The sequence below is a fragment of the Panthera pardus genome, unplaced genomic scaffold, assembly GCF_024362965.1.
Source record: "Panthera pardus isolate Hobbes unplaced genomic scaffold, ASM2436296v1 HiC_scaffold_19, whole genome shotgun sequence".
NCBI lineage: Eukaryota > Metazoa > Chordata > Mammalia > Carnivora > Felidae > Panthera > Panthera pardus.
Genome location: NW_026526754.1, coordinates 9,355,708 through 9,373,278, shown reverse-complemented (window position 1 = coordinate 9,373,278; position 17,571 = coordinate 9,355,708). Strand labels below are relative to the sequence as shown.

The following is a 17,571-nucleotide window of genomic DNA, read 5'->3' as shown; positions in this document are numbered from 1 at the left end:
AAAGGAATTTAGAAGTCATCTAATACTTCCTTTCAGTTCTATCCAGCAAGGAATTTTTCGCTAGTAAATTACAAGCCTTACTTAGGGAAGTGGGCAAGGACAGCAAAGACCCCTCTAATGAAGCAGGGGTAGGTAAGTAGCAGTCAGTAGAGCATAATGGATAAGAAAGTGGCTCAGGGTCGGTTTGTCCAGGTGTTCTTTTTGTTGTGGTGGTAGTTTTTCATCCGTTTGTTTTTTGGTAAGTAGCCTCCACGCCCAGAACCCTGAGATCGAGAGTCAGTCCCGGGTGTTACCAAATACTAGACTTGTTAGGTGGGACTAGCCGTAAAATAGTACCTATCTCTTGGGCTTGTTGTGATCATTAAATAATCTGTAGTTTATCTGTATTGATTTACTTGTAACAACGAGACTATATACAGGTTTTCCACTTAAGAGTAAAGGAGGCGCTAAAGGGGGGACGCAGAAACCTATCTCCTGAGGAGTAGGGCGGGGGGGGGGGGGAGGGGGTCTCTCGAAGTTCGACCCCGCCCACACCTGGCTGGGCCGCTGGCGACGTCGCGCCTGCGTGCGGGTAGCCTTGAGCTCAGGGTATTCCTATGCCGCAGCCAGGAGGCGCCGCTAAATCATAACCGCTCCCCCGGGCTCCCAGAGGCCCTGACGGATGTAGGGGTGGAGCAGGCTCCGTGCGCAGGCGCGCTGAGGCCGCCTTCGGTCAAAATGGCGCCCGTGGAGCACGTTGTGGCCGACGCCGGGGCCTTCCTTCGCGACGCGGCTCTGCAGGTACAGGGAGGTACAGCGGAGACGAAGGGGTTTTGGGCTGGCGGCCCCTAAAGTAGTGCGGGAACCCGGGCGACGCGTTGCGTGGTGTGGACGCGTGCGAGCTGGGCGGGTCTCTCCGCAGGACATCGGGAAGAACATCTACACTATTCGGGATGTGGTGAACGAGATTCGGGACAAGGCCACACGCAGGCGGCTCGCCGTCTTGCCCTACGAGCTGCGTTTCAAGGAGCCCTTCCCGGAATACGTGCGGCTGGGTGAGTGCCTCTGCCCCGCTGTTGATAGCGAAGCTGGGTCCCACTCTACATTCTGGACCGACTCAGGTGTCAGTTGAGCTCTGGCTGTTTTATCAGCATTTGCTTCAGAAATTGCACTTTTGGGGGGATTATGGGGGGAGAGCGGTTCTCTGGGTCAAGAGTCAGTCAGGCCTTGCCAGTTTCTAGGTATATACCTCTTAGTATCACTCAGACTATCTAGGCCTCAGTTGCTTGCTCTGTAAAATGGGGAAAATAATAGCACCAACCTCAGAGGGTGCTGGGAGCATTCAGTGAGGAATATGTCACTTCATATCTGACGCTTTGTAAACATTCAGATTTGTTTGGATTAAAAAATCAGAATCTTTAAATTTTTGTAACATTCATTTTTGGGAGAGCACACGTGGGGGAGGGGCAGAGAGAGGGAGCCACAGAATCTGAAAGAGGCTTCAGGCTCTGAACTGTTAGCACAGAGACTGTGCGGGCTGGGGCTCCAACTCACCAACCGTGAGATCATGACCTGAGCCAAAGTCTCAGGCTTAAGGACTGAGCCACCCAGACGCCCCCCAAAATAGGAATCCTTGTAAGTTACTTAGTCTTTCCGAGGAAGTACTTCATAGGATTTCGCTTAAGAATGAAATGAAAAGCTTTTAGCAGAGTGCCTCTTACATAGTAGGTACCCAGTAAGTTTTAGCTATTAATACCTGCTTTTTAGGAAACATGAGCAGTATTGTTATAAAGCAGAGTTGTCACAAAGCAGTCCAATAATTTTGTGTCCTCATAGGCCACAACAGTTGTTGATTGAATTAATTTTTCATCCCATTTTGGAATGTGAATGCCTGCTCTATTAATCTGGATTGTTAGAATCAAAGAATTTTTGAGCTGAGAGTGAAGAGATCCTCTCTTCCAACATAATAAAGTTTAGAGAAGGAACTCTCATCATTTACAAACATTATGCTTTCAGTGACTTCGTGTTAACTTTGTTCTCCTGTTCCTTCATCTGCATGAGATAAGGATGTCACAGTAAATCTAACTGGCATGAATTTTAGTGATAGAGAACACATGTCTCAACAATGAGTAGAATAAGACAAGAAAATGGATGCAAGTACTCAGAGGGTTTCCTTGGGATGCTGATTCTGAGTTCTTTTCTTACTTTCAGTATGGTTATTCAAGGTCATATGGCTTGTTGCTTCTAATGCAAGTTGGGACTCTCTTTACAGTGACTGAGTTTTCAAAGAAAACGGGAGACTATCCCAGCCTTTCTGCCACAGATATCCAAGTGCTGGCACTCACCTATCAGTTAGAAGCAGAATTTGTTGGGGTATCTCACCTAAAACAAGAACCAGAAAAGGTAAATCAGAAGGATTATTGGTTTTATTCCTTTTATTTTAAATTTTATTCTGGGAACTATCCCATATAACAGAAGTAGAGGGAATAGTATGGTGGACCCAGTGTCCCCATCAGTTGTCTCTGCACTTAACCAAGTCATGATCTATCAGATTTCATTTCTACTGACCCCCAGGCCTGAGTATTTTGAACTCAGACATTGTATTTCATCAATAGACATTTCACGGTGTGTCTTTAAAGATAAAGTGTGTCTATTTAAAAACAAAGAAACAAAAACAAAAAAACCCTACAAAATCCTTACATCTACACGAAATTAATAGTGTTTACATTTCCCAATTATTTTATAATTTTTTTTCAAAGTTTGTTTGGCTTAGGATCCAAATAAGATTCCTATATTACAGTTAGCAAATCTGTCTCAGTCTCTTTTACCTGTAGTTTTTAGTGAGGGATGGTTAAATTTGAAAAATGCATAAATAGAGTAAAAATCAACTGTATTCTTGCTGTTGTTTTAAATAGATGTCTTTCCAGAAGCAAGAAGGAACTAGTGTGCTTGCCTTTTTTTTTTTTTTTTTTTTTTTTTTTTAAAGCTCTTGCCACCTTCAAATTCTAGGTTCCTGTTGTGCTTTTAGGGACTTACTTGCATTGGTTAAGGTTGAAGAGACTAATGGATTTGTGCCTGGGCCCTATTTGCTCTTCCCAGACCAGAAGATTTTAGAAGCTAAATAATACTATAATAATTAATTTCATGTAGTGTTGACTACGAATTGTTTTTTGTTTTTTAATTTTTAAGTAAACTCTCTTCCCAACGTGGGGCTCGAACTCACGACCCTGATATCAAGAGTCACATGCTCCACCAACTGAGCCAGCAGGCACCCCTAAGAATTTCTTGGTATTCTGTGCCTAAAATCATCAGAGGTGCTTTGAACTCCTATTACTGTACTAGTTAGAACTGTCGTCACTTGTTTTCAACCAGGTGTAGAGTCCTCTAATCCAAAGTCTAAAAATGATGTGTAAAACAGATTTGTGTGTGTCACCAGGATGTTTGGGGAAGATGGGGGTGAAGGGAATAGTTTTACATAAAGCTTGACTTTGTAACTGAGCACAGTGTGATGTGTTAGCCGGGTTTCCATTTGGCATCCATCAATTCATGATTCATAAAATTGCTCTTTTCCTGCAACCTTCAGCAGGAGTTAGAGGTTTTTTTTTTTTGTTTTTTTTTTTTAAGTAAGCTCTGTGCCCAATGTGGGGCTTGAACTCACAGCCCTGAGATCAAGTCTCATGCTCTGCTGACTGAGCCAGCCAGGTGCCCCAAGAGTTAGATATTTTGTATCAGAAGCTTTAAAACAGTGTATCTTTAAAAAAATAAAACAGTATATTTTGACCCAGCAATTCTACTCTTAGGCATTTCTCGTAAGTATATAACTAAAGATACATGGAAGTTTTTTTTAAATAATGGTGTTCATTACAGCTCTTTTTATAAGAATAAAAATGTTCTAAAATGATTATTTGGTACTAGTGGGATCCTTGAATAATTATTATGTTTTCCGATTTTTCAATAATTATGGGGAAAATATTTTGTTCTCTGTTTATTTTACCTTTTCTTCCATGTTGAATTTTCAAACTGTATTTCTCTGCTTAGAGCTGTCACTTACTTTCTTTTCTTTTTAAAGGTTAAAGTGAGCTCATCGAGTCAGCACCCAGAAACTCCTCTACACATTTCTGGTTTCCATCTGCCCTCAAAGGTGATTCCTTAGGCCACCTTTTCGTGCCCTCTTCTACATGTCCTATCTCCACAAATCATTTACAAGTGAGCCAGACTTCCCTAGACTAATATCCTGGTTTGTCCAGCCCTGCCTAATCTGACTTGAGTCATCTGTCATTTCATGTGTAAACTTCTCAGTTTTCAGGTTTTAACATTATTACTCTTTTAACCTCAGCCTAAACCCCCACGAGAAACACTCCAACATGGACACACAGCCGGTGAGCCAGAGAACCTGGAATTCAGTTCCTTCATGTTCTGGAGAAACCCTTTGCCTAATATCGATCGTGAACTGCAGGAGCTCCTGGTAAGGCCCCGATTTATGATCTCTGATGACAACCTGCCAACTCCTCCCTGCTGCTCCCTTGAACTGGGAATTTGTGAATTCTTTTGTTTCAGATTGACAAAGGTGATGACGTTCCGAGTGAGGAGGACGAGGAGGAAGAGAATGGATTTGAAGAAAGGAAAGACGAGGACAGTGATGACGATGGGGGTGGATGGATAACTCCCAGCAACATCAAGCAGATCCAGCGGGAGTTGGAGCAGTGTGCCGTCCCCAAGGACGTGCGGGTCGGCTGTGTCACTACAGACTTTGCCATGCAGGTGGGTGGATGGGCGTTGGCTGGCCCCAGGCTTTACTGCATAACCTGATTTGGGCAGGGGTCTCTGGAGGTTCGGGGACATGTACACATCTAGTCTGTAATGCTTCTTTTCCTGGTTCTAGAAACGTTACCTGTGCTCTTTAATTATTTAGTTTTGTTTGGAGGCTAGAGAATCAATATAACAACAAAGTTTTTTTAGTGTTTACTATTCATGATATGTTGATGGCTCTCTTCCAGTATGTTAAATATTACACATTCAGTTAGGTACTTGGAAAAAGAGATTTCCAGCTATGAGAAGAGCATATTTGCCTTTGACAAGATAAATGCCTCTGTTAAGAGCGATTGCTAATGAGGGGCCATTGACGTACAAGAGAAATCTAAATCTTTGTCCTAGTTTATATGTCTTGAGAGGCATTCTAAGCTTGCCGTTCCTTAGCAAAAGCCCTTTGTGAACCAAACCAGACTGTAACTGTCATTATACACAAGTTAAAAGAAAATTTGGCTTTGCAGAGTTGAGTGCTGCTCTAACTTGTTGGTTGCAGAACGTCCTGCTTCAGATGGGGCTGCACGTGCTGGCGGTGAACGGCATGCTGGTCCGCGAGGCCCGGAGCTACATCTTACGCTGCCATGGCTGTTTCAAGTACGTAGCTGAGAACCTGGACCCACTGCCTGAACTCTTTTCTTCCTGCCCTTTTTTTTTTTTCTTTTTTTCTAACATTTGAGACAGAGAACACGCACACAGGTGTGTACCTACGTGAGTGGGGGCGGGGCGGAGAGAGAGACTTCCAGGCAGGCTCCAGGCTCAGTGCTGACTTGGCACTCCTTCGCACAGCCGCAAGATCATGACCTGAGCTGAAATGAAGGGTCGGATGCTTAACCTACTAAGCCATCCAAGCACCCCTCTTCCTGTCCTTTCTCCTGATTTTCTGAAGGACACCCTTGTGTATAGGTTTTTCCTCTACCTTGTCATTCCTATGTGGGCTCTCTACCTTGTCATTCCTATGTGGGCTTGGTTCAGTCTCCATCAGAGCACCCATGGGACAGAGGGCACCTGTGACCTCCCATTTTAATATCTTAGTCATAGGATTAAGGGTGTGGATTCTGGAGCAAAGAGCTCTCCTTTTATAATAAGTACTAAAATGTTTATAGATGGAATGATGTTTGGGATTTGCCTTAAAATAATACACAAGTGGAAGAGTGGCTGGGGGTAGAATGGGACAGGATGGCCATGAACTGATAGTTGTTGAAGCTAGGTGACGGGTACATGGGGGGGGGGGGTCATTGTACTTTTTGGTCTACTTTAGATATTCTGTTTTTAAAAAGGGAATAGACTAAGATTATACAGGTTCAGATTCAGGTTTTATCTCACACTAGCTTTGTAAAAGTTGATGCTTCAGATTCTTACATAACATTGAAAAAGCTGATTGTCATGTAAGAGTGTGGTATCTAGAACGTATGAGCAAGTCCACTCAGTCACTCGGGTGAGCTGTTAGTTCACTGGCCATGCTCTTCTCTCCATTTCTTTTCTGGCTCTTGATTTGGCTCTTGGGGGTGGTGGGGTGGCCAGTGTTCTCTCTCAGGATCCCAGAGACCTGGTTGGAGTGGAAGAGACTGTACTGCAGCCTTGCTGGTGAAGTGTGGCCCTGGGATCTTACACTATGGTTTCTTACAGCCCTTTCATAGATTCACTTAGATTTGGTGGCCATCATCTGGTGGAGCCCTTCAGTGCTGAGGCCTGCATGGAAGGTTTCTGAAGCAGCAGGGTGTCTCATTGGGTCCCTAGTGCTGTTCTGCTGAGAGTAAAGTTACCTGGAGAGACCCTTGCTCGCCTGCAGGCTTCAAAACTCATGGCTTAGGGGCCCTGCCCTGCCACCACTGTGTGTAGGCTTGCCTATGGCGTGGTGAGCTACTCCTCAAAGCTGCTTGTGTATTCTTCTGAATCTTTAGTTTGAAGACGTACCAGGCTCAGGACAGGGTAAAGCTCGTTGCTTCATGAAACCTTATTTCCCCCATTGCCCTTTGTTACAAAACCCCATGTTCCTCCAGGTGAATTCTTAGCAGCTTTTAGAAATGTTCTCCATTCCTGTGAGGTTAGCCCCAGTGACTGGATAGTTTCTTACTCAGAATAATTAGTTCCCAGCACCTGTTGAGAGGTACTTGGTTTACTCTCGGAGACTTGCAGGTAAAGGATTCGGCGTCTCAGGAGAGTCACACAGTTTGTCTCCTGACCTTGGGGAACTGAGGGGGAATTCCTCAAGGACAGGTACGAGCACTGCCATCTGGTCCTTGACAGCGTCAGCTTCTCTTGCCAAGGTCCCCTGTTGGGGTGTGAGTGGATAGGGGAGAGGCAGGGCCTCAGGGTCTGCCATCCACACCTAACCAACTGTAGCAGCTTTCCAGGGTTTCCTGTGGAATTCATTAATACGTTGTTGGCACCTCTGGAGCCACTTCCTGGCTTAAAACCCAGGCTAACACTTCGGGGCAAGGTACAAAGAGCTGCGGCAACTCACCCCTTTACAAAGTACGCTGATGTGGGGGTGCCTGGGTGCTTCAGTCTGCCGAGCATCTGACTTCATCTCAAGTCATGGTCTCACAGTTCATGGGTTCAAGCCCCACGTCTGGTTTTGCACTGTTAGTGCGGAGCCTGCTTTGGATTCTCTGTCTCCATCTCTGCCCCTATTGCATGCATTCTCTCTCTCAAAAATAAACATTAAAAAATAGGAGCCTGGGTGTCTCAGTCCCAAGGATCCAGCTCTTGGTTTGGGATCAGGTCCTGATCTCACAGGTTCATTTGTTCAAGCCCCACATCAGGCTCCATGCTCACGGTGCAGGGCCTGCTTGGGATTCCCTTTCTCTGCCCCCTCCCCCAACTCACATGCTCTCTCTCTCTACATAAACTTGAACAAACAAACCTAAGTGTGGTGATATTAAGAGCACTGATTGTGAAGCCAGGTTCCCTTGGCTTACTATCTGCCACTTACTAGCTCTGACCTTGAGCAAGCTCCTTATCTTGCTTCAGTTTCCCCATCTGTAAAATGGAGAGAACGTCAACTTCATAGGATTGTTGTGAAGTTCAACTTGTAGAATAACGCCTGGCAGTTGAGTAAGACTTCAGTGTTAATGTAAAAACATAAAAACATTCTGCTCCCTTTCCGTGTTTACTTACTTGCTGCGTGTGTCCTTTCATTCCCTTTTCCTCGGGTCGTGCAGCAGCAGTCTACTGGCAGCAGCAGCAGGAGGCCAAGCAGCCGTGGGCTGTGGTGTGTAGGGTGCTGCTCAGCTTTGCCCCATGTTTTTTTGTTTCCTCCTCTGACCCCTGTGACTCACCTTGTGCTCTGGGGAAGGGGTTTGCTGCTTGTGGCTTCAGCATGCAGCCTTTCCTTTTATGTCTTCAGGACGACATCTGACATGAGCCGAGTGTTCTGTTCACATTGTGGAAACAAGACCCTGAAGAAGGTGTCTGTGACCGTCAGCGACGATGGAACCCTGCATATGCACTTTTCCCGCAACCCCAAGGTGCTGAATCCTCGGGGCCTCCGGGTGAGTGGCCTGTCTCCTGCTCCCCAGCAGCAGGGCCTGCGGTTGGAAAACCAAGACCTCTTAAGCACGAGGATCCAAGTGAACAGAGAGGACCAAGAAAACCTCAGCATTTCAGTGTCCCAATTATTCTCTCACCACTTTCTTACTTTTTGGCATAAGATGTTCTGGCCCTTGTCTCACGCTGTCCCTGCTCCAGAGTCAGCCATTTCTCTACGGAACTCTGATTGTTGAAGGGTGGTTTTTAGAGACAAAGAGCTGACCGAGCACGGGGTGGGCTCATTGCGCTAGGGGATCATAGATTTCTCAGCCCACACTGGACAGAGATTGTAGGTCTGCATATGTGTATAAAGGTACACATGAGTATTTACTATTACCTGTCTGTATTATAAGTTTATAAACTTCAGTTTCAACCCCACAGAGTTCATTCTAGCCCTCCCTCTTATCCTTACACCATTTTGTATAATAATTTATTTGCTCAATCCTAAAATACAGTTTCAGAATTACTAATCCACACCACTAGGAAAATGGTAGCTGCTAACTAGAGTTCTGTGCTTATAGGCAGTTCTTCCTGTCACTAGCGGAGGGTATGTAGTCCAAATACTGCATTGGGTTTTTCCCCCTGGGAGTTGAGGTCGGGGTGAGGTGGGAAGATGCAGGTCATGTGCTTATTAGCACATAGTAGCAGTGAACGGTACACTCCAGAGCTGTCAGTAAACTTGACCTTAACAGGATCAGACGTGTTTGCATATGGTTCCCTGTCCTTCTAATGGCTTTTCCTCTTCTTGTTCACAGTATTCACTTCCCATGCCCAAAGGGGGCAAATACGCCGTCAACCCCCATCTGACCGAGGACCAGCGCTTCCCTCAGCTGAGACTCTCCCGAAAGGCCAGGCAGAAAACCGACGTGTTTGCCCCTGACTACATAGCTGGGGTATCTCCCTTTGCAGAGAATGACATCTCCAGCCGGTCGGCGACCCTGCAGATCCGAGACAGCACCTTGGGAGCCGGGAGGAGACGGTTAAATCCCAATGCTTCCAGAAAGAAGTTTGTGAAGAAGAGGTGAAGTGCAAGTTCCTGGGGCAGACAGGATCGCCGCTGCAGCTGCTGAGGCACTCGAGTGCCTCTTTCCCTGGCTGTCCAGCTCCAGAACCATCTGGATGCAAACAGCAGGACTGACCTACACAGTGTTGTTTCCTGACCTTCGGGGATGGGTCGGGTCGGGTTTGTGGTGACACTGGGCTGTCCCTTGGCCTGTGAGCATCCGGAGAGCTGGGATTCCTGCTGTGCTGAGGGGAGTTTGATGAAAACACAAGCACCGGTGCCATGGAGCACATCTTCAACTTCCAAAGAAAGGAACTTCCAAGTTTATTATTTCTCTAATAAACATGGTTACAAGCTTTGGTGCCTTTGATTAAGTAGGCCAAATGTTTGCTTCTTAGGTAATTTGAAGGCTAACACTTAAGCTGTATACCCAGTATCAAACATTTAGATTTATTTTTTTGCAAGAAAATGGACTAAATTTGCTACAATACAACTAAGAGCTTTCTCTTACTCAGAAGCACTGTAGTCATTCAAGAGAATTCAGTACAGTGAGCTGCTAGAAGCTACCACCCACATTCACTTACTTTGCCTTGTTTACTTTTGCTCTTCGAGTGCACCGAGTATCTCCCAGGGAAAGGATGTTCTTTTGCATAAATTCAAGAACTTTACCACTGATACATTACTATTACTGATGTGAAACATAACTCACATTTTTCCAATTGTTACATCGTCCATATCATTTTTCCCCAGTTGTTGACATTTTTAATACAAACTAGGTTTTAATATGTCCCTCCATTTGAGTTGGACAGATTGTCTCCTAAATTTGCCTGAGGGGATGCACTTTGGGCAGGAATGTTCCATGAGCAATAGGTACCCAGGGCATCATGCTAAGTCACGTTCACTTTGAATACTTGGTACTGAATATAAGATGTTTTCCAAGTTCTTTATATTGACAGTGTATGTGCAAAGTACTATCTTTAAAAGCTCCTTACTTAGGTTTTTTCTTGTATGGTTAACTTACCCATTTGGCATATAGTTAAATTGAATTCAAACCAAAAACATTAAAGTTTTTCCCACCCTAATTTTTTTAAATAAGTAAACACAGTTCTAAAATAAAAAGGGGCGCCTGGGTGGCTCAGTCAGTTAAGTGTCCAACTTCGGCTCAGGTCATGATCTCACAGTTGGTGGGTTCAAGCCCCGTGTCGGGCTCTGTGCTGACAGAGCCTGGAGCCTGCTTTGGATTCTGTGTCTCCCTCTCTCTGTGTCTCCCTTGTTCACGCTCTCTCAAAAATAAACATTCAAAAAAAAAATCTTTTTTAAATAATAAAAGTATACTTCCAGCTAGATGCCATTTTCTCCCCTTCTGTTTCATCTTACTCCATATAGAGCATCAGTTTCATGTGTTCCTAATTTACCCTTGTTTTATTCTGCAAAATAAGAGCATGTGTTTTACATTTTTTTTTTTTTTTTTAATATTTTGGGGCGCCTGGGTGGCTCAGTCAGTTAAGCATCCGACTTCGGCTCAGGTCATGATCTCACGGTCCGTGAGTTCGAGCCCCGCGTCGGGCTCTGTGCTGACAGCTCAGAGCCTGGAGCCTGTTTCAGATTCTGTGTCTCCCTCTCTCTGACCCTCCCCCGTTCATGTTCTGTCTCTCTCTGTCTCAAAAATAAATAAACGTTAAAAAAAAATAAAAAGATTTTAAGTAATCTCTACACCCAACTCAAGCTCACAACTCCAAGAATTGCATACTCTACCAAACAAGACATCCAGGTGCCCCAACGTTTTTCTTACACTACAAGTAGGGGCGCCTGGCTACCTCAGTCAGTGAGGCGTGGGACTCGATCTCAAGATTGTAGGTTTGAGCCTAACCTTGGATGTAGAGATTACTTACAAATAAAATATTGAAAAAATTTAAAAGGTAGGGGCGCCTAGGGCTCCTGGGTGGCTCAGTTGGTTAAGCATCTGAGTTCAGCTCAGGTCATGATCTCATGGTTCATGGGTTCAAGCCCCGCATTGCGTTCTGTGCTGACAGCTCAGAGCCCGGAGCCTGCTTCGGATTCTGTATCTCCTCGCTCTTCCCCTCCCCTGCTCACGCTCTGTCTCTCTCTGCCTGCCAAAAATAAATAAATGTAAAAAAAATTTTTTTTTAAATTTTAAATAAAAGGTAGGGGTGCCTGGGTGGCTCAGTCAGTTAAGCATCTGACTTCGGCTCGGGTCATGATCTCCTGGTTCGTGAGATGTAGCCCTGTGTCAGGCTCTGTGCTGACAGTGTGGAGTCTGCTTGGAATTTTCTCTCTCTCCCTCTCTACCCCTCCCTCTCACTCTCTCTCAAAATAAATAAATACACATTTTAAAAAAAGTTAAATTAGTATACTACTTAAAATTCTTTTTAAGCAGTATAGTAGTATATATATCTTTCCTCACTGGAAATCACTCCATATCAGTTCAAAGAGATCTTCCTTATTTTCATCGGTGGTGAAAAGCTACCAATCCAAAGACTTATTTCATGTTACAGGCTGTGTTAAGTACATCATCTATGTTAGTCCATTTAATCGGCAGGACACTTATGAGGTATGGGTGCTGTTATCTCCAGCGGTCCCCATCTATGAGAGGTTACGTGACTTAAAGTCACATAGCTTCTGAGTGTCCAGGTCAAGGTTTCAGCTTAGTCCATCTAACATTCTGCAACAAATAGACCAGTGGAGACCATAGGAAACAGGGCGAATACTGGCTCCCTTGCCCTCCATCTGTGTGAAACTGGGTGCAAGCTGATGGGCTGGCTGACCCAACAGGAGTCTGGGGGTGCGGGAGGAGAAGTGAGCAGGGGCAAGGGCCTGTAAGAATCCTTTTCTCTTTCTCCTCCTCACACTGTCAAAGTTCCAGAAAAGTAGGGGATGATATAACACCCATGTACCCAATATAGACGGCACTTTTAGTCAACCAACTTGGACAATGGAAACCTGAGTAAGGTAAAAGGGCCCACAGTACCGGCCTGGCTGAACACAAACAGGCCCACGAGATGACCCGCCTCAAAATATCCCTAAGCCCTAGCTGACCAATGAGTTATTTACACAGACACAAGTACCAAAAAAGGAAAATTCCTTATGTTCCCTTACCTCCGCACCTTCCCGCTTTAACTACAGCGCCCACCGGGGTGTCTGGGTTGCTCAGTTGGTTAAGCGTCTGACTCTTGATTTCAGTTCAGGTCATGATCTTGAGGTTTGTGAGATCTAGCCCTGAGCTGGGCTCTGCACTGACAGCATGGAGCCTGCTTGGGATTCTGTCTCTCCCTCTCTCTCTGCCCCACGTGTTTACTCGCACACACTCTCTCTTTTTCTATCTCTCTCTCTCAAAATAAATAAATAAGCTTTAACTAAGTCCCTAACCATGGCTTCTTAGCAGTCTCTCATTTGCTGTCCAGCCTGCCTCCCCCTTGCGGTGTATTCAGTTAACTACCTCCTTTGTTCTGCTCTGGGTGAATTCTTTCAAGGCCTGCACCCAATCCAGTGGCCCCACATTACCCCCACCCCCAACAGCCAGCCTTGTCAAGTCTTAACTTTTCACTCTATTCCTTCCAATTAAGAAAGAAAACATTTCAGGGGCGCCCGGGTGGCTCAGTCGGTGAAGCATCCGGCGCTTGATTTTGGCTCAGGTCATGGTCTCACAGTTTGTGAGTTCGAGCCCCGAGTCAGGCTCAGTGCTGAGAGTGGGGAGCCTGCTTGAGATTCTCCCTCTCTCCCTCTCTGTCTATCCCTCCCCAGTGCATGCACACGCGTACATATGTGTGTTTGTGTGTGTGTGCTCTCTCAAAATAAAAAATAAATATTTAAAAAAACAAAAAGAAAAACATCTCACGTCACAAAAAACTTCTGATTTCTAAGAAAAAAATTTGTTGCAACCATCCAGCAAGATAGAGTATTGTGAGAGGAGCTCCAGAGATCTACCGAGGGCCCTGCTAAGTCAGCTAAGCATCAATCAGCACATGGTGTGAAGAGCTTCCTGAGGCAAGGGAGAGACTTACCAGAAGAGAAGCACAAGAAATAATCTCCGGAGCACCCAAAGATGAGGACTAGCCATCTACTCACCACGCAGAGTGCAAAACTTCATGATCTGTGGGCCCTCAGGAGCCAGAAACTTCTCTCTAGAACCAAAGGCTGCTCTAGTCCCACTCAACAAAGCAAATCTCAAAAGGATGCTTCTGTTAGTTCAGTGGCCAGAGCCAGTCCTGTGGTCCCACCCAACCAGATAGGACCACGAAATGCCATCCCAATCAGTGTCTGGAAGGTAGGATGCTAGAAATACTTGGTAAATGGCATTAGTTACAACCACAATTTACAGATGCATACCAATGGCTTTAAAATAAATTTTTGAGTAGGAAAAATATGATGAAAGGGGTTTGTAAATGCATGCACAGCAAATTGTTAACCCCAGCAGTTAGGCCCTTAGGACTACAAGTTTTAAAAACTAAAGAACATCTAAATAACTGCTTTCTTTCACCACTAATAGCTTCTCATTTGCAGATGGGAAGGAGTGGCCTCCTAGTCCCCCACAACCGTAACCCAGAACCAGGATGCAGGGTTCATTTTTACTGATTGGGAATGAGCTCTAAGGCAAAGCAAATCTAGCACGGAAAGAGTAAGAGCCCCCTAAAGGAAAGAAACACAGAAGAGAATTTTTAAAAAGATGCGAGGAACGAAGTGGCCTCTGGAGTCTGCCTCAGGAACACAAGGAAATCAGAAACTCCCCGATGATGGCAACATCATACAAGTAATAGTAGAATAGTCACAGAAGAGACCAATGATCCACATATCCCCAAACTCATTCACTGGAAGTCGGTTCCCCCAGACAACTCATCCGCTTCACTTACATACAGAGAAACCAAACTCACGCTAGAATGGAGTAAATATTGTTAAAAAGCAAAGTTCGGGGGCACCTGCATGGCTCATTTGATGGAGCATGTGACTCTTGATCTTGGGTTATGAGTTCGAGCCCCACAACAGGATTAAAAAAAAAAAAAAGGGCAAACTACAGGAAGTTTTGTTTATACATATGCCGAAACTGAGCTAGCCTTAATACCAAAGGACACAGGCAGATTCAAGTCCTCTGGCCTATGTGAGACACAAAATGAGAACAAATGGTAAGAAGGTAAATTTTGCATCATAAGGGATGCTAATCTGCCTGCCCCCACCAAACAAACCAACCAACCAACCAACAAAAAAACACCTAAAAGGAATGACCACATAGAAATAAATGGATTGTTTTATATAACCTTTTGACTAAAAACTTCACAATTCTAACACACAATAATTAAATGTGATATTACAATAATCAAATGATAGATATTTGGCTGAAATGATATTACTCGGCTGAAATGAAATCTTTGGTTTGGAGTTTAAGAGTACAAAGAATGAAACTCCAATCAGATCCTATATTTTATTTCATTTCCAGAATATCAACGTAGGGAATGCTTGTTTATAGAAGTTGTACCTGGTAATCTTGACTGCTAGTTCAGAACATTTGAAACTCGTATTTAACCGAAATCCTACTGGCATCCTTGACTGACACTTTTAATAAGGTGATAAGTTAGAGATAGGAAAACTGAAGGACTCCATAAAAATCTGAGTTTTCTTCCTGTCCCTGGTTCTGTTCTTGCCAGGACCTGTGCTCCGAGCCCACTTTACATATGCCTCAGAATGTGCTCATGGTAAGGGTCAAGGAGTTCATGATTCCTCTAGAATAGATGACACCTAAGGAAGGGCCAGGTGAGAAGGACCTGAGGAAGCCAGCCTATGTGCATTCCAGACCCAGGCTCTAGATATCTCAAAGCCAACAAACACCCTCTGGTTCCAAGGAATAAAACCTGGGACCTGGTCCTTTTTTTTTTTTTTTTTTTTTTTAATGTTTCATTTCTGAGATAGAGACAGAGTATGAGCAGGGGAGGGGCAGAGAGGGAGACACAGAATCTGAAGCAGGCTCTAAGTTTCAGCACAGAGCATGATATGGGGCTCAAACTCGTGAACCATGTGATCATGACCTGAGCATAAGTGGGATGTTTAGCCAACTGAGCCACCCAGGCGCCCCACTGGTCTTTCAACACATTTTTTTAAATGTTCATTTTTGGAGAGGGAGAGAGAGAGAGAGAGAAAGTGCGTGCAAGCAGGGGACGGGCAGAGAGAGTGGGGGCACAAAGGATCCGAAGCAGGCTCTGCGATGACAGTGGAGAGTCTGATGTGGAGCCCAACTCACAAACCGTGAGATCGTGACCTGAGCTGAAGTTGGACACTCAACCAACAGAACCACCCAGCCTCCTCCCCTGCTCTTTGTTCTACCTGATTCAGTGATGTCAGAGAGGACACGTACACCAGACCACAATCCTCAATAAAAACCCCCAGGCTCCGAACAAACCTGAGACTCACGCTCCTTTCTTTTCTGAGTCTCCCAGATGCTCCGTCTGTATCTGTTCTCTCTAGATCTTTAAGCTGTGCTGGCTCGCCTTTCATTTCCATCCTGCATGAAGCCAAGGACCCTCTTGGCTGATCCTGTGGGATTCCCTCCGGGTCCCTGGACCTAGCTCACCAGCATCATTCTCTATTACCGTCTTCTTTAGTAACAAGATACAGTTAATAGTACATTGTTAGTGACATTTCCAAAACATCCCCCAGGGAAGCAGTACCCCTGTAATCCACAATCAAGCAGTATATGCGTTAACTCTGGCACATCACGAAGAATATCCCCAAATTTACTTGTTATTTTTATCCCAGTATGCACAGACAGGGAGAGAGTGGAAACATATGCGGTGTTTAGATCACTGTGTTTGTGTGTTCACATGTATGGAGGTCAATTGTCATGAATGCAACCTTTTTGCCTTATTAAGACATTATTTTTTAAAATATGTTAATATTTATTTATTTTCTAGAGACAGAGAGCAAGCAGGGGAGGGGCAGAGAGAGAGGGAGATAGAGAATCTGAATCAGGCTCCAGGCTCTAAGCTGTCAGCACAGAGCCTGATGCGGGGTTTGAACTCATGAACTGCAAGATCATTACCTGAGCCGCAGTCGGATGCCTAACTGACTGAGCCATCCAGGTGCCCCTAAGACATTATTGAGACTGTAATTCTGAGATCTATGATGACAAGGAAGTGTGGCGCACATTTCCTAGTAACTGCTCAGATGTCTTGGGAACTAGGTGACATTTGTCTTTCTACACCCTTCACGAAGCTCATTGCCTGGATCTTGAATGATGTTTAATAAATGCTTGTGGAACTGAATGCTTGACTCAGACCAGTCTAGACAAAATAAAGAATCAAGAGACAGGGAATGCTTTCCCCTAACTTCTCCTGTAGTTTGCTCTTGGAAATTACAAGTGAGTCCCCTATCCCCGAAGGTGTTTGTGCACAAGCTGAAGAATTACTAATGGGACGTGAGACAAAAAGGATCAAGCACTTAAATTCTGTGATCGGATCCCAGAACTCAGTTTACTGTATCAGATGAAATCTCTTCACAACAAGTGCATGATGCATGTCATCTCAAGAGAAATGTCAGTCTAACCAGAGTTGTCAAAGCCCAACAGAATATGACCTATTTGACACAATATATAACCTGACAGAGTTCTGGCAGAGCACACGGGGACACAGAAGTCCAGCCTAACAGTGCGTGTCCTGTACAACAGTGATCCTGGCAGTGAGACAGGAGAGCAGGAAGGGATGATGTTTACAGGAGAAGAATCATTTCTCCCCTAATACCAAAGACCTATTCCCTCCAGGGATACTTGGCAGTAGCCACGGGAACCACTGAGGACAACAGATGCCCAGGTGTCCAGAAAGGCCCATGTGGCTCTGAGCTATTGCACAAAGTCCATCATCCACAACAAGGGGGCTGTGGGGATTTCTTTTGCAAAAAAGGAGGCACCCAAGTGCGGAGGCAGTGCCTTAGCAGGTAACTAATTAGGCTGTTTGTGTTCTTTCATCAGGAGGAAAATGAGGGACTCCTGAGGTTTCTCCTACCTCTGCTTTTTATCTCTAGATAATGAAGACCATCACAAAGCTTTCTACAGCTCCAGGGTGCCGGCTGCTCCCTGATGATGTGGCAGAGACCTTGAGGACATGGTTTTCAGTAGACACACAAGCCTCCAGGGACAAGCCTGCTCAGAGAACTGCATGGGAATTGAACAATTCTGAACCGACAGCCAATTAAAGCTGGAGGGACCTTTAAGGCAATGCAGCTGAATCCGATATTGTTTCAGATGCAACCAG

The 17,571-nt window shown here is 45.0% G+C and overlaps 1 protein-coding gene across 1 annotated transcript; it reads left to right on the top strand.

Annotated features, from left to right (window-relative positions):
* The first annotated feature begins 647 nt into the window (after window positions 1-647).
* NOB1 (NIN1 (RPN12) binding protein 1 homolog) lies at window positions 648-9,829 on the top strand. Its single transcript, XM_019455407.2, has 9 exons — window positions 648-780; window positions 902-1,034; window positions 2,252-2,382; window positions 4,049-4,120; window positions 4,316-4,444; window positions 4,537-4,740; window positions 5,282-5,379; window positions 8,135-8,279; window positions 9,072-9,829. Exons 1-9 carry the CDS (start codon window positions 718-720, stop codon window positions 9,339-9,341), a joined length of 1,245 nt encoding a protein of 414 aa, XP_019310952.2. The 5' UTR covers window positions 648-717; the 3' UTR covers window positions 9,342-9,829.
* Window positions 9,830-17,571: the final 7,742 nt, after the last annotated feature.